Source organism: Schistocerca serialis, chromosome 12 (assembly GCF_023864345.2).
Source record: "Schistocerca serialis cubense isolate TAMUIC-IGC-003099 chromosome 12, iqSchSeri2.2, whole genome shotgun sequence".
Taxonomy (NCBI): Eukaryota; Metazoa; Arthropoda; class Insecta; order Orthoptera; family Acrididae; genus Schistocerca; species Schistocerca serialis.
In genome coordinates, this window is record NC_064649.1 from 103,605,682 (window position 1) to 103,627,545 (window position 21,864).

The 21,864-nt window shown below is 40.7% G+C and overlaps 1 protein-coding gene across 1 annotated transcript in view; it reads right to left on the reverse strand.

The window, feature by feature from the left end:
• Positions 1-21,864, reverse strand: part of LOC126428425 (neurexin-4) — a 180,265-nt gene that overhangs the window by 41,758 nt on the left and 116,643 nt on the right. The window contains 3 exon segments of the mRNA XM_050090352.1: positions 13,296-13,451; positions 18,083-18,286; positions 20,395-20,520. Coding sequence (XP_049946309.1) covers positions 13,296-13,451; positions 18,083-18,286; positions 20,395-20,520 — 486 coding nt within the window.

Here is a 21,864-nt window from a genome sequence, read left to right on the forward strand (position 1 = left end):
CTCGGGAGAGGGGTTAGGACACAGTAACCAACCACAATGGGGTGTCCTAGGTGCCCCCACAGGTACGGCTATGGGCACCCGCATGCCACCATCCTATGCCAACTTAGTCATGGGCCGTCTAGAGGAATCCTTCCTAAACACCCAGAGTCCCCTCACCTGGTTCAGATTCACTGACATCTTTGCGATTTGGATTGAGGGTGAGAAGAATCCGTGCACATTCCTCCAGAAGATCAACAACTTCTCCCCATTTGCTTCACCTCGCCCTATTCAACCAAACAAGCTGCCTTCCAAGATGCTGACCTCCACCTCAAAGATGGCTACATCAGTAGATCCATCCATATGAAACGTACTAACCACCAGCAATACCTCCATTCTGACAGCCGCCACCCATTTCACAGCAAGAAGTCCCTTCCATACAGGCTAGCCACTCGTGGTCTTCGCATCTGCAGTGATGAGCAGTCCCTCTCAAAATATACCAAGGGTCTCACTGAAACCTTCACAAACCGTCATTATCCTACCAATCTTACACAAAAACATATTTCTCGTGCCTTATCTTTCCAGTCTCCCACCACCTCACACAGTTCCACTGTCCGGCCACAGAGGAGCATTCCCCTCATAACTCAGTATCATTCAGGACTGGAGCAGCTGAATTACATTCTCCGCCAGGGTTTTGACTACCTCTCGTCATGCCCCGAAATGAGAAATGTCCTGCCTACTGTCCTTCCCACCCACCACAGTGGTATTCCACCGTCCATCGAACTACACAATATAGTCGTCCATCCCTACACAGCCCCTGCTCCCAACCCCTTTCCCCACAGCTCATACCCCTGTAACAGACCTAGATGCAAGACCTGTCCTATGAATCCTCCCACCGCCACCTACTCCAGTCTGGTCACAAACATCACCTATTCCATCAAAGGCAAGGCTACCTGTGAAACTAGTCATGTGATCTACAAGCTAAGCTGCAACCACTGTGCTGCATTCCATGTGACTGTGATGATGATGATGATGATTGGTTCGTGGGGCACTCAACTGCATGGTCATCAGCGCTCATACAAAGTCCCAATTCTTGCACAGTCGATTTTTTTCGCAATCCAATCCCGATGCTGTCACAAACGATGAAGATGATGATAATGAAATGATAAGGGCAACACAAACACCCAGTCCGCAGGCAGAGAAAATCCCCAACCCGGCCGGGAATCGAACTTGGGATCCCACGATCCATAGACAGCAACAGTAGCCACTAGACCATGAGCTGCGGACGCATTCCATGTGAGCAAGACAACCAACAAGCCGTCTGTCCGCTTGAATGGCCACCGACAAACTGTGGCCAAGAAACAAGTGGACCACCCTGTTGCTAAGCACACTGCCAAACATGACATCCTCCATTTCAATGACTGCTTCACAACCTGTGCCATACAGATCCTTCCCACCAATACCAGTTTTTCTGAATTGTGCAGGTAGGAACTTTCCCTGCAATATATCCTACATTCCCGTAACCCTCGAGGCCTCAACCTTTGTTAGTCATTGTCCTCTCCCATCCAGCCCCTTCTCTGTTCCCATTTCAGAACTACACAGCCCTCATTCCTCCATCGCATCGCACCCAGTCTTTTTTACTTCTCTCCTTTTTCCGCTATCCCCCCCCCCCCCCCCTCTTCCCCCTGCCCGCCGCCTAACCTCCTGATTGCACATAGCTGCTCTACCCTCCTTCCACCTCATCGTACTTATGCACTCCCCAACAGCACGTGAGTGTCCGCACCCCTACCCTACTATCCCTCCCTCACCCAGTCGCCACTCCCATCATGTCCTGGTGCTACAGCTCACAGTGTGGCCTCAGTTGCCTGAGACTGCAGTCCTGTGTAACATTTGCGTGAGTGTGTGTCATCCAATTTTGATGAAGGCTTTAGGCCAAAAGCTGTATTTGTGAGAGTCTTTTTGATGTGCCTATCTGCGACTCAGCATCTCCACTATATGGTGAATAGCAACGTTCCTTTTCACAATATTGTTACATTCCATCCTGGATTTTCCTTGTTTGATTTTTGTTAGCCTATTCTTGTTTATTCTGTGTAAATATCTAACACATGGTTCTTACTTCTCTTATTGCTCCTATTATTCTTTCTCACTGCTCCTTAATTCCAGGTTTCTGTGCTCACTCCCCCTTTTTTTAACTATAATTTTCTTTGTAATTCTCTTCTCCAACTCTTATAGTCAGTCTAATTTACTATTAGTTCTCAGTATCGGTTTGCCCAGACACATTCCAGTTACATTACCATATTGTTACAGCATTATTTTTGCATCTCTTTATACCCAATTTTTATTGTAAATATTCTTAGTTCCTCCCCTTCATCTGTGGAAGGTTTTCTGGCCCACTTTCTTTCATTCTTCGCACTAGGTAGTTTAAGTGTTTAATCCTGTCTATTAAACCAGTAGGGCTCTGAAGTAGCAGATAAAAGATCTAAGGATAAGGAGATCATTTCCCAATCAGACCTAGAATTTTATTTGTTACATATCAATTTTTTTAATCTCTGGCAATGTTCGTTAATGTGAAAAATGCCCAGCTGTTCCATGGTTCAAAGCCCACTCTAAACCACAGTTCTCCCTATAACTATATAGGTAAATCAGTTCAAAAGTCAGAGAAAGACAATGGCGTAGCAACTTCAATAGGATCATGCCTAGTAAAACACGGTGGTATTCAAACCAACCTTCAAGCTGACGACAGCTTTACATATTTCGCAAATGTCTGCTACTAAAATAATTGCTGCATTTTCAATGTTGGTACGAAAATTAGTTTTCTCCACAGAGTTATCTGCTAGATTTTCAGGTAGTGTCTCAAAACCATCTAACAGTTCATTTCAATACCTTGCTTCCCTCTTCCCAGCTTTACTGGTGACCCTTGGTATTCTTTTCATTTATCATTCCAAATTCTTAGTTTTCTTTCCTGATGCGCAGCTGAAGAAGACTATAGTAAACCCAACACATTAGCTCACACCTGTAATTATTTGGAAGTGCTTAAAAATTTCGGCCATGACCTTCATTTCTGTTTTCGTCTGTGTGTCTGTTTGCTGCAAGTTAACATCCAAAGTCAGTTAGTCACAGCTAGTCCCTCAAGTATTGGGGACAATGTAGAAATCTTGCTTTGTTTTTTGGGTACTTATGGAGCTGGTTTGTCATAGCCACCTTCTGGTCCATTGTGAAGTGTCAAGTGGGTACCTGCCTCGTGTACAAAACTGTTGAGTATTTGTACTATCAGCAGTGCAACATGTTCTACCTCCAAGAGACAATGTGGGGAGGTTTGGATTTTAACTCAAGATATTGGTGTACAGTCTTGCAATCACAGATCCCAAGGTCATCAGCTCTCCTTCCCTAGCTGATCAGATACTGAATATGAAACTGGTTGTCTCTGAATTGAGCACTACATCAATGTGCACCAGAAACTTCAGACACGGAGGTATTTATCACTTAACACACAATTTCTTTCCATCAATATTTGGATGTAGTTTCACTCTGAAGATCTTCTCCTTGAGTGTCATTACAATGCAAGTAATATCAACAATGTAGGAAAAGACAGAGTGCTACTTACTGTAATGATGACACATTAAATTGCTGACAGATACAATTAAAAACGGTAATAGCAATCTCTATTTCTATATTTTTGATATTCCTACCTGGAGTTTCAATTGTTTGATTATACAAAACAAGTAAGCTATTTTGTTCTGTAAGTACAGTAATCAATGCATTACTGCCACTATAATTTTACTACACAAGCTAGGCAAACAAAACATTTACTACAGCAAACCTACTTCAACTGCACAAGTTATTCTACTACTAACATTACACAGTGCAAGTACAAATCACACACACATTTAGTAGTCTACATTGTGCATTCACTTGAAATAGCAGGGATAAAGCCACCAAATAACACATAAAACAATGCGCAATGCTATGTTCTGTTTGTGAATATTCAGTGACACTGTGGTTAATTTAAGTACAGTAATATTACACTTCAATGGTAACTTCCAGTATTTCAGTCATAGGCATAATTTTTTGCATAACATATCTTCTTCTGCCACACGATGTGTTATTACAGTCTATGGAATTAGCTATCTAAATTCTCTGACATATACGTAATAGAGTCAAAGTGCTTATTTGTATATGCAAAATAGGCACAATATTGTAATTTTGACATAATGTAGGCAAATATTGAATAGCCTATCCAAAGTGGGTGCTGGAGTTAGTTCATTGTACTGACACAGTCAGAGTCATATTTAGGCATGTGCAAAGTGTGCAAACTACACAGGGCAACAAAATTTTGTCCTGCTCTACGTAACAGAGAACGGCAGTCTTATGTGGAATCCAGGTATTTGTTCATCTGTTTTGCTTGTCTGAATAGAGTACCCAGTGTCAAATTTAGGGTGTGTGATGCCCCTATGGAGTACTGTATTTTACACCCTCCTTTCTAAAATTCATTGTTGCAATGTGTTTGCGGACTGCCTACAATAAAGCTGCATAAACATTACACACAATATGTATACATTCTTTACCAAAGTTGTTTCCTAAGTTTCTCTGTAGCATCATACATTTGTCTGTAGACATTATTTCTCTTCTGTAACTCTTCTTGAAAAAGAGTTTGTATAATCTTAGAGTATGACAATTTCATTCTTCTCCAGATCTGAGCACAATATGATCTTGTTCCTTCTGCAGGACATTTAGAGACCTATCTTGTACTGTAGCCTACAAGATTAATATGCTTGTACACGGAAGATATTGTGTAGGTGGACTAGTAGTAAAATAAAGAGTTTAATGGTGAGATGTACACACAGCATTAACCATAGAGGACATCCATTAATTATGTGAAGGATTTTCTTTAAAATTTAGACAAATCCCTCCCCCCTTCAATGAGATTTGGTGAGATATTGTTATTTCATTTTTAACACTAACAAACAGTTTAACAAAAACAATATTACGAGAAGGGTAGTTGCTACTTACCAAGAAAAAGACTGTCAACAAAGCTTTTAGCCAAATAGGCCTTCCTCAGAATTAGACACACACACACACACACACACACACACACACACACACACACACACACACACACTCATGACCACAGTCTCTGGCTGTCGAGAGCAGACTGGCCTTGGGTACCAGAGGCTGTGGTCTCTCGTGTGTGTGTGTGTGTGTGTGTGTGTGTGTGTGTGTTTGACAGCCTTTTTCTTGTGCCTTTCTGTGACTCAGTATATCCACTATATGGTGAGTAGCAACTATTCTTTTCATAATATTAGTCATTATTCCAGCCTGGATTTTCCACATTAAAAAAAATGTTGTATTTATAAAGTGTAATAAACAGTGCTTTTAACATGTGATTAAAAACTTTATTTCAACAGTCCAACGTGAGCAGTGTTCAGACACACAGACAGACAAAAAGGCTCCACGAGAATAATAATAACTGTTTTGATGGATCTTTGAAAACTGACATTTTATTATAATATTGTATACGTTAAATGTAATTGAATCTTTACTTACTTTGCATTTGAAAAACAGCATTTGTAGTACCTTCCTTTGAACTGTATGATTACGTAGCTTTTCAGTCTCGTTATCTATATGATCACTAAGAGAATTCTTGTCTGTGAACTTCAGCTAAGGTTCCATCCACAAACAATCAACTTCTTATTTGTACGGGAGTTCTGGCTTGTCAGCATGCCACTTAACATATACATTGTAAAAGCTGAACACAATAACATCAGCTTCATACACGTTACAAAATATCACGACTGACTCGCTGACTGGCACACAGCAATTTTGACCAAAGAGGCAGAGAACTCCCTGAATGAAATCTAACTAACACTTGTGCAGCATTTGTTCCAAACTGGGAAATCCTGGGCATGCACATGTGTAAGGCATTTAGTTCAGTTCAGAGAGGTAATAAAAATTAGTTAGCACATTAATATTGTCTATGCTCAGTATTTATTATGTAAAATAAAATGTTATCCATTATAATGACATATATTCTCTGAATTAAAAAACTGACATGAGATTCTCAGTGTCCCTCTCCCCCTTTAAATAAGATTTGGTGAGATTTTGCCACACCCCTCTCCGTCATTTTGAGCTCACATAATTAATGGATGTCCTCTTAAAATCCATGAACACGATAGGTCTGGGCTGTCCTAAAACCTAGGAGTAGCATGCCATTTACCATAGTACAAAAATCACAAATATGTTTGTCTGAAAGCACAATTTTGTCCAAGTGTACTCATTATTGCACTACAATGTACCAGGAGGGACATCAAAATAAATAAATAAATAAAAAACATAATAAGTTCAAAACGAGGAGGACAACATATACTGGACTAGTTGTGGTCCTTGGCATTAAAGAAAACAGCATTTATTCATCTCCCACAGAGGCTTCAGGACACACTTCAGCTCAGCTTGGCAACAATGGCAGAGATAGTATTTTTTGTAATTTTTTTTTACACAGTAATCGTGCATAATTCTCACTGCCATCTCCATAAAAATTTCAAGCAGAATATTATGCTTGTCATCACGGCCTAAGTTCAAAATATTAGATGTAATCTATGAAATAAACACTGATGATGAAAGCCTGCACTGTTCGATGACTGTACAATCATCTAAAATACATTAATGAGCCAACACATTATGACCACCTGCTTAGTAGCTTATGGGTTCACCATTGCAATGCAACACAACAGATATTTCCGCATACAGTGGATCTGACAAGCCCACAGTAGGTTTCCAGATGTATGTGGTACCAGATGTATGGGCCCAAATCATGCAACTCCCATAAATTACAAGCCAGTGGTCTGTAGGCAAAGAGCTGACATCCCACAGTGGCAAAGACAAGTTCATCAGGTTCACACCAGTCCTTACGCCACTGTAGCATGAATCTGGCCTCATAAAACAGTTATCTTCTTGGAAAGTGCCATTACAGTCACGGAAGACATCAAGCATGAAGAGATAAAGTTGGGCCACAATAATCTTCACATACACTGAGGAACCAAAGAAACTAGTACACCTGCTTAATATCATGTAGGGCCCCCACGAGCAGCAGAAGTGCTACAACACGATGTGGCACGACTCGACTAATGTCTAAAGTAGTGCTGGAGGGAACTGACACCAAGAGTCCTGCAGGGCTGTCCATAAATCTGTAAGAGTACGACAGGGTAGAGATCTCTTCTGAGCAGCACATTGCAAGGCACTCCAGATATGCTCAATAACGTTCATGTGTGGGGAGTTTGGTGGCCATAGGAAGTGTTTAAAACTCATAAGAGTGCTCCTGGAGCCACTCTGCAGCAATTATGGACGTGTGGGATGTCACACTGTCCTGCTGGAAGTGCACAAGTCTGTCGGAATGCACAATGGACACGAAGGGATGCAGGTGATCAGACAGGATGCTTACGTACGTGTAACCTGTCAGTCACATCTAGACGTATCAAGGGTCCCCCTATCACTCCAACTGCGCATGCCCCACACCATTACAGAGCTTCCACCAGCTTTAACAATCACCTGCTGACAGTGTTGACAGGCCTAGACGAGGTGTAAAGCTTTGTGTTGTGCAGTCATCAAGCGTACACGAGTGGGCTTCGGCTCTGAAAGCCCATATCATTGATGTTTCATAGAATGATTCACATGCTGACATTTGTTGATGGCCCAAAACTGAAATAATGCAGCAATTTGCAGAAGGGTTGCACTTCTGTCACATTCAATCATTCTCTTTAATCATCGTTGGTCGCGTTCCTGGAGGGCCTTTTTCTGGCCGCAGTCGTAGATTTGATGTTTTACAGGATTTCAGATATTCACGGTATACTTGCGAAATGGTCGTATGGGAAAATCCCCACTTCATCGCTGCCTCGGAGATGCTGTGTCCCATTGCTCGTGCGCCGACTCTAACACCACATTCAAACTCACTTAAATGTTGATAACCTGCCATTGTAGCAGCAGTGACTGATCTAATAACTGTGCCAGACACTTGCTGTCTTACACAGGCATTGCCAACCGCAGCCCCGTATTCTGCCTGTTTGCATATCTCTGTATTTGAATACCCATGTCAATACCAGTTTCTTTGGCATTTCAGTGTAATTCACTGCTGTCATAGTGCCTTCGATTATACTATCACAGGCCCTGGAAGCTCAAATGAGTATCCCTCGTAGCATAATACCAGCAAAAAAAAAGGCTCCTATCAGAGCACAAAGATGTGAATATGCACCTTTTTGTTTAAAAGACTGTGAGCGAGAAATGGCGTACCAGCTGACTCATGCTACATTCCTCAGCACCTTTAAAAATTTTGGCGTGTGAACATACTCGCACTTTTTTTAACATGCAACTCACCTCAAACTCCCACAAGCTCCCCCCACTGCAACCCACTCACACCCACTAGTGCTTTTCTGTAAGTTGCTCATACCCATCCACTCCCAGATGCCCTATCTCACTCACTCATTCAGCCTAACTCAACCCATTGTCATTACCTCTTTGAGTGTCTCTGTCATTGTGTCCTGTGTCACGGCCACAGTCCCATTTGTTCTGTCCTATTGCTAGTCTCCTCTAACTGTCTTCCTATTGCTCTCTCTTACTGCTAATATCTCATTCCTTCCTTCTTACTGCTATTGTCTCTTCTCACTGTCACTGTCTCTCACTTCCTTTTGTCATTTTCGTATACTCTGTCTCTCATTATCACTGGCTCTCACCCACTTCTACTTTCTCCTTCCCCTCTAGCACAGTCTCCTTCACTCTTTTCCTATTACTGTTCTGTCACTGTCAACTGTCCGCCCCCGGTTGCTGAGTGGTCAGTGTGACAGACTGTCAATCCTAAGGGCCCGGGTTCGATTCCCGGCTGGGTCGGAGATTTTCTCCGCTCAGGGACTGGGTGTTGTGATGTCCTAATCATCATCATTTCATCCCCATCGACATGCAGGTCGCCGAAGTGGCGTCAACCCAAAAGACCTGCACCAGGCGAACGGTCTACCCGACGGGAAGGCCCTAGCCACACGACATTTCATTTCATTTCACTGTCAACTATGTTTCACTGCCACTACGTCCCTCTCTTTTTCGCACACTGCCATCGTCTCCTTCGCTCTTTCTATAATATGATCACTGTCTACTATATTCTAGTATTTATTACTTTACTGTGTATTTGCCACTGACAGTGTCTTCTCTCTCAGCATAAAAATGTGCAAATATGTTCACACGATAAGAGTTTTTGTGAAAATTTTTGAAGGTACCGAGGAAGGTAGAATGAGGCAGGCTGGTACCCCATTTTGCTCCAATAACAGTATTTTTCCGCAGGTTCCTTTATTTTCACTGCTACAGCAGGGCATGTAAATCAAACGAAAAGAAATGTATTGGTCACTAAAATTTTGATAGTTTATTTATGTGAAATTAAAATAATGTAACACAAATTTTACACCTCAGAGCGGACTTTACGTGCAAAAAAAAATTTTGGGTGCAGACTCAGTACTAAAACGTGGGGTTCCCGTATGATAAGAGGTACTTGACAGCATACTTCTCCTTACTATGTCACTTTATAAACTATATTTTCACCTCATACCAGATATTAAAGGCTTATTTTATGTGTACAAGTAGGGTAACTTTGTGTCTCTGTATCTTGGAAACGGACAGAGAGATGGGAAAAATTTTCAAGCTTGTTCGAGATCAAGATCTTAGGAATACATTGTAAAAACTGCAGCCATTTGCTGGACTTATTCATCTCATAATCTACAGCTGGGTTTTGGTACCCAAAAAACAACTTCTTGGATTGTTTCTTGATAGCAGATAAATATTTTTGAAAGGAGGGAGATAGCTCCTCTAGATAAATGCCTAGAGAATATGCCATAAAAATTTTAGCAATTTGTTGCAGTTATTACTTAGATTTTGTCTCTTATCGCATTTTATGTGTAGAAGTGGGGCAACTTTGAACCTCTGTACCTTGAAACGGATAAAGATATCGTGAAAATTTTCGAGGTTGTTCGAGATCAGGATCTTAGGAATATAGCGTAAAAATTTCAGCCACTTCCTGTGCACAGGTGTCTTGGAATCCTCGGCTGTGTTTTGTTCCTCTGGTGAAGGCAAAAATATAATTAAAAAACCTTTTTGTGGAGTTCCCCGAGGAACCGTCTGTGGTACCTCCATAAATTCCATCGAGCTCACTGTAGTCAACATCAAATGCAAAAAGAATCAACTGATTTGCTCTATTTGGCTAATCAGGAGGAAGAGTGTAATAGTCATACATTGATGTGTACTGCAGGATAGTGACACTAAGACAATACTACTGTTGGGCATGCAAAAGGTCCCTAGCCCAAGAATTATCCAAAACACTTGGCCCTACCTTTTTATCACCAGTAGAACCCAAGGTATCAGCATTAGAAAATCCTGTTTTTACGCATGGCATTTTGGAACGTATTAGGTATGCATGCTGTCAAATGTATACCTATTACCCCCATGAGCCTGCATCCATGGCCCGGTGCAAATTTCGAGCAGCTGTTCCCCTGGATGGTGGCATATCAGGACACGACTGTCGACCTAGTGTGACAAGGAATGTGATTTATCCAAACAGGAGACACATTTCCATTTACACATGGTCTAATCACGATATCCCGCATGCACTGCACTTGTAATTAATGATGCTGTTGGGTTTACATGGGAACACAGATAAGTCACCTCTACAGAGCCTTGTCTTAAAAAAATGTGCACTGAACAGCCTGCTCCGAAACAATTGTGCCACCAACAATGCAGTCTTGTCATCTGCCACAGATTCTCATTCCTCTTAGCTTTTTTTATATACTTTCCTTATTGTGTCACATGCCTGCAACGTCAATGGAGATTCAATGTCACAGTTATAATGCTTTGACTTATCACAGTATTTCACACATGATAAAAAATAAAGAAGAGTATGGGTCCTTATTTTATGACATGTTCCGGGTTCATACGGCAAAAGGACACTGTGTGAAATATACTGTGTGTTCTTTTTATTCTGCGTACCTGTCTGAACGAGAAACATAATTTTGTTTCATAAGTGTAAAAACTGCACTTGTTACCATGCTTTGGAAGCACTGTGTCAGGCATAATGTATCATGTAGCCTAGCAACAGAAACATTGTTGCTGCTAAGCAGTGAATTTTACTTGTCTTAGAGTGTTTGTTGAATTATTTTCACGATGGTATGTAGCAAAACATTTTCACACCATAGTTAGCCAATGTTTGAAACATGAGTCAAATCAAAGCAAATGGTAAAATTCCAGAGCATTATTCCAGATTCTTCACCCACAACATGTTTAACTGGCCCACACAGTTATCATCTTTAAAACAGCATGAAATAACATGGCTCATTAGGGGGTGAGGGAGCATTATTACTCAAAGTGAGACAGTCTTGTAAAGCACAGCTGCAGAAGACATCAGCCACAAGTTCCTGAAATGTTGTACTGATGATCATTTTCTCCATATAACTCTATTACATTGGGTGTGGAATAACTTCATAAAACTTGTGTGTATATCTGTGGCAGAATGACACACAGCATTTCTTCACTCTTGACAATCAGGGCTCTTGACATAGTTGTGACGTAACGATGAAAAAATTTAATCAGGTTGGTGGAAAGACAACGAACTACAAAAAGAGAGTAAATCAAATGACAGTTCTTAGGTGAAGGCTAAGGAAGAGAATCTGTCAAAAACTTGCATTTTGGTATTCCATCTTGAGCCAGTTAAGTCAAAACATTTATAAGGTTTTGTCTGTGGTGGACAACAAATGTTCAGGACATAAGTAGAGACAGAAGATTATTGATCAACATCCACTGATGACAAATGATTGCAGACAGAGAACAAGTTTGTATTGATGGGCAAGGGCATTAGCATCTGTTATAAACAATTTGGCAAAACTACACAAACATTAAATCTGGAGTCTTGATAAGGATTCTGAACAACTGTCCACTCAAATGCAAGTCCAATGCCTTGCCACTAGACCATCTGCTTGCTAAAAGACAAAAGGAAAAGTTAAAAAAAAAGAAAAAAAGAAAATGGCAACCTGTGACATGTGCAGGTAGAAATTTATTTCTTTTCGATAGTTTCACACACATTCTACGAAGCCGTCAGATAGCGTCCACCCTATATTTTTTAAATCTGTATTCTATTCAACACTGTCAACAGGAACTAAAAAACATGAAGAATAGCTATTAGTCCAGTAGTGACTAAGAAGTGTTGTTGGTATATGTAGCAGAGAGCCACCACAGCAGAGGAGGCATGAAGTAAAGGAGCAAGCAAGACAAGGCCAACGTGTGTGTCCCAATGTGATAAGTGCTACAGGATGTGTCATTACTCCAAATGTCACACTAGAGTTATTTGTGATTGCTTTATCAAGAGAGCACAAAAAATTTTAGTTTAAAAAACTTTTGTTTTTGATGAGAAACAAAGCAAGTTAGGCATCAGATAAAACATTAGAGACAGTATTTGTCAAGGCCAACTCCATCTATACATTGCAAAAACGAATCTCCCCCCCCCCCCCCCCCCAACACATATATAGTTTGCAACACCGACATATTAAATGTAGTCTATGGACATAACAATTACCACAAGTAGCACAGTAGCAGCTGTTGACATTATCGCTTGTCACCAGACACTCACACTTCCGAGTCTGCAATGGTGGAAAGTATATATGCTACTTCCTGGCAGATTAAAACTGTGTGCCCGACCGAGACTCGAACTTGGGACCTTTGCCTTTCACGGGCAAGTGCTCTACCAACTGAGCTACCGAAGCAAGACTCACGTCCAGTACTCACAGCTTTACTTCTGCCAGTATCTCGTCTCCTACCTTCATATCAGCGCACACTCCGCTGCAGAGTGAAAATTTCATTCTGGAAGTATATACGCTGGTTCACTTACTGCACAGATTATTTGAGATGGCACGGCTACTGTAATTTCGATAATGTGCAGGACAGATAGTGTATTTAATTTACACTCCAGTTTTGTCAAGAGTATTTGCTAAAGTGAATAAACTGGTCAAAAGTATTTACTACAGTGAATCAACTTAAGTTTATAAAAATGTTCCAAGCTTCTCGCTGAACTATTATTGCCTGACTGTAGCTCTGACTTGTTCTCCAACGTAACAATAAGTTTCTTATTTTTCCTGCAAGAGCATTACGGATAGCAAAGTGACCAAATCTGGCAACATAAAAACTGTGGAGACCATAGGGGGATGTTACATGCTCAAAGTTGATGTGTTCTAGACAGTTTGTGTGTGTCATAACCTTTACTGGCAGGTCCAGAAATGCTGCAGCTGGTCATCTAGTGAACCACCTACCTGCGTCGCAGTTGCACCACTTAGTCGGGTCAGCACACGTCCCCATGATCCCACAGGCGCACTTGCGTGAACCCGGAACAGCTCCTGCCCAGTAGTCCATCTTCTGATTGCTCCGGGACACCCACCAAGAGTAGGGTTCAAACCTGTCCGTTTGTGCTGAAAAACACGGGAACAAAATTTACAAATAAAACAACAGGAAATACATGGTGACTGCGCGAAACATCGAGGATTGAGGAATACCACATACAACAATGGTAAGTATTGGCCCTCTTCAATTTTTCATACCACCAAGATTTGGAGGCAAGTGCCAAGGCATCAATTCGCTAACACGAGAACATGCAATTCCTAAAACACTCAAAATAATCAACTCTGAAGTTTTCAAGTGCTGTTAAGTACAAAACACTTTGATTGTATTAAAAGCTGAATGTGTAGCATTCAAACCTTATACTGGATCAAAATTTTTTATTTATACTTTAATTTTAATTCCAATTCCATATTTATTACGAAATTGAAATGCAAATTAACAATTGCTGAATCACAGTTTTGAATAACAATAACAATTTTCTAGTTTAGTAATATAATGAAAAGATAGATTGCTGCTCACCGTAAAGGACACAAACAAACAAAAACACACATACCTTTTGGTCAAAGTCTTCTTCAGCAAAGTACACACAAATACATTAATTCACACAAGTACGCACATCTCTCGCACACATGACCGGTGCAGTGTGTGTGTGTGTGTGTTTCATTTTCTGAAAAACTCTTTTGCCAAAAGTGTCTTTTCATTGTGCCTGTCTGCTACTCGACATGTCGTCTTTAGAGTGACTAGAAATCTTACCTTTTCCTTACATTATTTAATGCAGTAACTCATTTGTAAAGTAATCAAGTTTTTATAGCTAGAAAAGTAAATACTGATTTATCTCCAGAGAATGAACACTATTATTGATATATATATATTTTCATTTAACAATTAGACTTTTCTAATATTTTGTATCAAATATTAATTTATTTTGAATACTCACATTCATGTTATTAGCAATTAAAAATCTTATATTAATTAATAAATTATGATATAATATTTGTCAATAACATTTCAATTTGATAATGAATATAGAATCCAAAAAATAATAAAAAACAAGAGAGCTTCTACTGGTGGGATTCTCAAGAGTGACATCATAAGTACACGACTCGAATGTTTTATGTACTCATCTGTAGGGAATAAAATCACCTGTAGGGAATAAAATGCTACCAAGAAGTAGCTATAGAAATAATGACTGGTACAAGCACAATACATGCAAAATATATAATAACGAACCTTAAAACTAATGTGTATCCAGTGATCAGTTCAAAATCAACATTGCTGAAGAACTAAGAGAAGTCAGCAGCAATCATCTTGGTATTGCCACGTAAGTACAACATGAAATCCCTTACTGCCTGTAAGAAGTAGGTAGGTAGGAGAGTTGTAAATGCTGTTAGTGTTTTAAAGTGAATAGACATTGATCAGGTAGGAAATACACCACGAGCAAAAAAACCACAATCTATGTTCAAATATCCCTCCCTGTGCGAAAGTCTATTGTTAGGACCACTTGCTTCAGACTGCATAGATTTATGGTGTGAGGAGGAAGAGGACACAGTTCAAAATAGGAAACTTCTCTTAATTCCCATATTCCTAATCCTTGCGTAGAATATGATTTGAAACAGACACCACAAATGAGGTTCTCGAAATCTTCTGGGTAAACAGCATGTCAGATCCACAACTCAACAGGCCAAGCACAGATACACAGTAAACTAGCCTCTTACATCAACATAGCTGTAAATGGTTAGTTATTTCATTGCAACACCGTCTAAACACGTACGTACTCCGCAAGCCACTATACGGCACATGGTGGAGGTCACCTTGTACAATTGCTAGTCACGCCCTTTCCTGTTACTGTCGCGAATGAAGTGGGAGAAAAATGACAGGCTATACACATCCGTACAAGCCACACTTTCTCTATCTTTTCTTCACCGTTCTTACACAAGAAGTACTTCGGTGGCTATGGCAGTAGCGGCATTCAGCACTTTGTCAAAAATGTCGGTTCTCTGAAGTTTCTCAATAGTGCTTCCCAAAAGGAATGTCTTCTTCCCTCCAAACATTCCCATTCAAGTTCACATAGGATTTATGTAATACCCACATTTTGATAAAACCTGCCACAAACCTATCTAGCAGTAACCTGATATGTAGCAATGTCATGAGAAGTCACACTCGATTCACATGATCTAGATTGCATTAACCCTTTGACTGCTACAGATGTGCCCTCTGCATTCTGTACTGAGTGTGGTTTTGTTGTCACACTACTGCTTGCCTAATGCTGCTAACTGTGCTGAGAGGTGACATTCATGTACCAACGAACTACTCATCATCCAATCGTAAGATATCTATTCAGTGAAACAATACGATGTCTGCACATCCTAGACCGATATCCACTTGATAAAGGACTGAATTTCTTTTCATTACTCATATTAGTTACTGTGCTGCATCAAATTAAACAAAGCACTGTGTGATATTTTGAATGGTTTGCAGCAGTAAAAACACACGGTGTAAACTTTGTGTATGTATGATTTTAGCTCATACAGGGTGTTACATGGGAACTTCCTTATGTAAGAAAAATCATAAAACAGAAACTACTAAAAAAATCATTTTTATTCTCTTTTCTTTACTTAGAGACATATTTAAAGTTTTATTTCATTAGGTTTTGAAAATGATATCTTGAAGGCAGCCTCAGTTCTGCTCAATGCATTTGGAGGATCAAAATCTGAAGTTTCAGTCTGCTTTGTCCACCATGTCACTGTCTAAATTGGCAATGGCAGCACAAATACTGTTTCACAGCTCACTTAGGGTACATGGACAACTGGTATACACCAAGAATTTAAAATAGCCCCATAAGAATACATTGCAAGGGGCCAATATGACAGCATGCTGGGCACTGAAGATCACCCCCTCGAAGAGGTAAGACGGTCAGGAAAGTGTTCGTGCAAGGACGTCACTGATGTTCATCCTGTGTGAACTGTGGCGACATCTTGTTGGAAAAGGACATTCCCCATATCCATTTCTTAAAGTTCGGGAAGCAAAATTTCCTCAATCGTCTGGATTTAACACTCAGAAGGCACTGATTCTGAAGTTTTTGGTGATTCGTGCCCCTCCAGTGTCACATGTTTTGTTTATTCACACAACCATACAAATAAAAATGTGCCTTGTTGCTGAAGAACAAGAGGGCGTCATGAGGCAGGTTCTCGATCAAGGCTTCACACATATTTTTTCATGAAACAAAATCACATGGATTAAGTGTGTGCACCAATGTCAGTTTTTATGTCTTCATGACGAATTCATCTTACTGGGGGACCAGAATTTACAAGAGCACTGAATGTTTGTGGGCAACCCACTTGGGGGAATTCAAAATCGCCACTCTTACGTTCTCAATGTTTTCTAGTGTCATGGTGGTTCTTAAAGATAGCGGTTTCTTTTTCTGCACATTACCAGTACCCATGAACATCTCCATCCACATAAAAATAAAATTTGATCAGGAACACAATCTGCAGGTACGAACTCTTCCCTGAATGCATACTAGGTCATGATGACCAAACAGCAATTCAAGAAGCGAGCAGCAAATGACAGCAAGCAAAGAGGCACATCCTCGCCTTTTGTTCACTGTACAATTGCTACTACAGTAAACCAATCTTAAAAACGCAGGTCCTGCCCTTCCAAATGCACTCAAGCACACACAACAATGAATAACGGTTGCTGTGTGGTGCATGTTTCAAATAAGAAAATTCCCACACTGCAACCTGTACACTGCTGTGTATAAAATGTAGATATAGTGTCAAAATTTTATTTAAAATTAAGAGCAGAATGCTATATCATTTCATTGTCAAGTTACTGGTTTTTATATGCAGCATATGGTCACACGTGGTGTGCCATTTATGCCCATGTGAACTTGCTGGCTGCTTTTACTACATATCATTCGATTTTTAAGAAACTAATAACTGAATTTTTTTATTTTTGCACATCTTACAGTCTGATACCTTTTCTCAATGCAGGACTGAATTTCTTTTTGTCATTCATCACAGTTACTTTGTTGCATCAAATATAAGTAAACCATTGCACAAAATTTTAAAGAGTTTGCAAAGACAAAAACCCATTGCACAGACTTTGCTTGTCCATTTTTGTGTATGAAATATCGATGGATAGACCTGCATATTAGGAATTATGTGGTCACAACAATCTTATTCATATTTGATAAGAAGTTCAAGATATCAATACAAGATTTTTTTTTTGGCACGTATGATAACTACTCAAAACTTTTTTATTCGCCGAGGTAGGGAAGTAACTTGTCTGCAACAGTGAAAGAATTGGTGGAACAGGACACGTAAAACCACATCAACAGCGCTTAAATAAAGCCCAGAGGGCACGTTTAAACACATGTCCTCAGCACCTGGAGGGCAGCAGATTATGATGAGTTAAATCGTCCACAACAGTCAAAAGGTTAAGCTACAGGAGTCCAATTTGATCTTGTGTGGCACATAAGTTGTAAAATGTACGTGTTGGTTCCAAAAAGATGTGGTTAGGAGTTACAAGCTAAGGAAAGTCTGCCAGTGCCGCATACTTACCAGTAACTCTCCTGAGTATTTCACTACCACCTTAAATTCTGTAGCAAATAGCAATTTTTATATGACTAAGTCACCCCTAAGGCAAGAACTTAAAAGATAGAACACACGCTGAGCACATTTCACAATGACTACACACTTACCATTTGCATTGAAGAGCCTAGAATTGCGACACTGGTACATCAGGGACTGCTGACAGGACTGGGATCGGTTGACGAGTGCGATCAGCTGATCCATGTCGGCGTCATAGTGTATCGGCTGGACGAAACTGCCCGGTGCCTGGAAGCCGTCTACAGGTGTGATCTGCATGTTGCTGTGACTCACCTCTGTCACAACACGCCCGTCAGCTGTGGAATTGAAATGAAACCATTACTATAGAGAAATTCAAAATTCACCTGCTCCGAAATAAAATTACAGTGACTGTCAATTCTGTATAAGGATATTAACTATGAACTTGAAGTTAAATCTGGAGGCTGTGGTAGTAGACGGATATGGGTGCAACCTTGACAGGATGTCGGTGCGGACGTCTGGAAGAGCAATTTGATGCCGCAGTTAGCAATTTTATGCTGCAGTTTGTGTGATACGACCACTGTAGTCAGGCCACTGCGTGCGAGCTAGATGTGTGCGAGTTCATTGCACAGCGCATAATTTTGAAGCTTCTCGCAAAAGAAGGCACCGATGCTGCGGAAATTTTGGAGGAGGCTTCTTGTACAGTTTGGGGAAGAGCCCCTTCTGAAGATTCAAGCGTATCACTGGCACAAAATGATTGTGGCAGAATTTGTTGCAATACTACGAGATTGAGTACTACAGTCTAGTAAGAAAGCAACCTTTTGTCCCTTTTCTAACACCTTCGTTAGCAAATGAACCCTTGTGTCTATTTACAGAAGGCAAGGAGATTTACTTAACAGAACGCAACAAAGAAAAGTTCCAATATCTTTGAAACACTAGGAATGTCTATGATACATGATCCCAACAGAGTCATAGGATGTCAATAACTGACTGCCGGAGACCAAAGAAAAGCATTGTAAGTTGAACTAGGGAAGACAGCAGTAATCAAAGATCTTCTGTATGCACTATGTGACGCAAATATCAATAACAGAGACTGTAATTACTACAATATCTGCTGCACAATAACTGCCAGATGCATGGAATTCAGCCAGTAGGCCTTACATTTACCAGAACAAAACCTGCAGTCTCCAAGCAGAATTCTGTACAGTAATAAATTACATTAGCAATGAGGAAGACATCAAGTGATAAAAGAGGAAAAACCTAAAGTTCATAAACCAATTCAAAATGGAGTCATCTAAATGATGGCCTATACACTGATGAGCCAAAACATTATGACCACCTGCTAAATAGCTAGTTTGTCTTTCTTTAAAACGAAATACATCACCAATTCTGAGTATCTGGGATCCAACAGTTTGCTGGTAGGTTTGTGGAGGTATGTGCCATTAGACGTCAACGCACAGATCATGTAGTTCGCATAAATAATGAGCTGCTGATTTGCGTATGCGGTGAAGGCGCCCGATAGCGACTCTGATGGATTCCATAGGACTTGTGTAAGGTGAATTTGGTCACCTGAACATGAATTTGTATCCACTATAATGTTCCTGAAACCACTGTAGCACAGTTGTGGCTCCGACACAAGGAGAAATATACTGCTGAAATACAAGATTGGCATCGGGAAGACATCAAGCACGAAAGGCTGCACGTGGTTCATAGCTGTCAGTGTGTCTTCAATTACTACCAAAGGTCACCAGCAAGCACAGTAGAATGTCACCCATAGCATAATACTGCTCCTACCAGCCTGCATCCATGGCGTGCTGCACGTTAGCCACTGTTCACCTTGATGACAGCGTCTGTGGAGATAACCGCCAACCTAGTGTAGCAAAAATGTGATTCACCCAAAGAGCTGACACGTTTCCATTGATGGACAGTTGAATCCCTACGGTTCTGTACCACTGCAATCTTAATTGACGATGTTGTCGGGTCAACATGTGAGGGGTGGTCTGCCGCAGAGCTCCACGTTCGTCATTGTACGATGTGCTCTGAAACACTTGTGTGGGCACCAAAACTGTGCTCTTTTGGCCGAGATGTTTTCGAGATACTCGTACACAGGCTCTGTGTAATGATAATCTGTCCTCGGTCAAAGTCACTTATCTCAATGAATTTCCCCTTTAGCAGCACTTATCTCCATTAGAGTGGTCCCTCGTCCGTGTCTTCTCTGCTTACATACTTTTGTTACCATTTACAATGCCACCAGATGGCAATCGATATCGCGGTGGGCAATGGGCATAATGTTTGGGCTTGTTAGTGTACTTTCACGCAAGTAAATCAGTCCACAATGCAGAAGTGGTTAACCAACACTGCAGATGTTCACATGTAATGTGGGTCAACAAATATTTGCTCCAAACTGAAAAAAGGACATAATCAATCTACCCTTCTATGTACTCACCATGGAAATGACACGTTACTGGGAACGGCTTTAGCGGACCACTGCCGTCCACATCTATTTTGACTTCCGCCTGCTGGCTCACTGCATTTGTGTTCTTGTATGCCGTGCAAGACAGCGGGTTTAGAGCTGGAAGGAAGATTTACAAGGTTAGAGTGCAGTTTCAATAACAATAACAATAACAATAATAATAATAATAATAATAATAATAATAATAAAACAGCGAGAACCAAACTCCATGTCATCTAGTCTCTACAATTAAAACTCTCAGGACACAATAAAATATAGCAAGTCCCTGATTATTCTTCTTCCTCCTGAAACTTTTCTGCTTTTGCAGGTCCTGATTATTTGGGTTAATGCAGACTGGACAGGTAAGCAAAGAACAAGGATAATTAGAAATTCACGTTTTTACTGGTAACTGCTATTTTCAGTACTTACAAAACATGCTACATGTCATATTTAAAAGCATACTGCATTAATTACACATTACTCACTGTAAACTGACAACTTATTTCTGGAGAACAATATGAGAAAAGTAGACAGCTACTCAAAATATAGAGGTGGTGTTGAATCACAGAGGGGCACAGGGGAAATATGCTAGTAATGTTCAGCTTTTGGACTACGTCCTTCGGCAGAAGAACAAAAAACACACACACGGCCACTGTCACGTCCAGAGGCTCTGGCGGCAGCCCTCCTTCCACAGCAACCTCTAGCCGCTCAAATTTCATTAGTCAACAGCTTTCACGAACCAAGTTCTGCAAAACCATATAAATCAGGTTGAAACCCCCTTGCACTACTTCCTATTCATTTGCAAAATTCTCATGATCTGCAACCCCAAATTCCTGCATCCTGTCTCCCATACTGAAACCCTGGCCCACCAGAAACACATAAAAGTCTCCAATTTGTTCATCTATAATTCCCACCTTGGACTACCACAACTGACCCACCACTAGAAGTGTCTCCTTCACCACTGACAGCGACTGATACTTTTATCTGCGCTTTCATTTTTCTCCTGCATTTCCATTATTGCATCTCAATTCAGTGATGGAGATGTCTTTGACAGATTAGCAGATCAAATCTAGCGTGAAACATACAATCACACAGATTGCAAATAATAGAGGGTGAAGGATCAGGTGCTCATCTTTCTGCCTCCGACATTCCTGCTCAAAATGTAAGACAGCAGCTGAAGTAGTTGTGCACCAGTATTTACGATCTTCTGTTGCGGTGCATCAGTTACTCGGATCAATGTTTAGACTCAATAGATTCTTCTTGAATTGGTCCTTATAGCACGTCAGAGGAGCATCGTGGGGCTTTCTACCTGTGCTCACTTCATTGTACAAAATTCCCCAAGGAAGTCTGTTGTTTTTCATCTGCAGGATATGTCCAGTCCATCAGCGTCGGTGACCAACAACAGCGCGCCTGAGAGTGTATACCTGTCCCTTTTCCCCCCTAAGGTAAGTCTTTCCGCTCCCG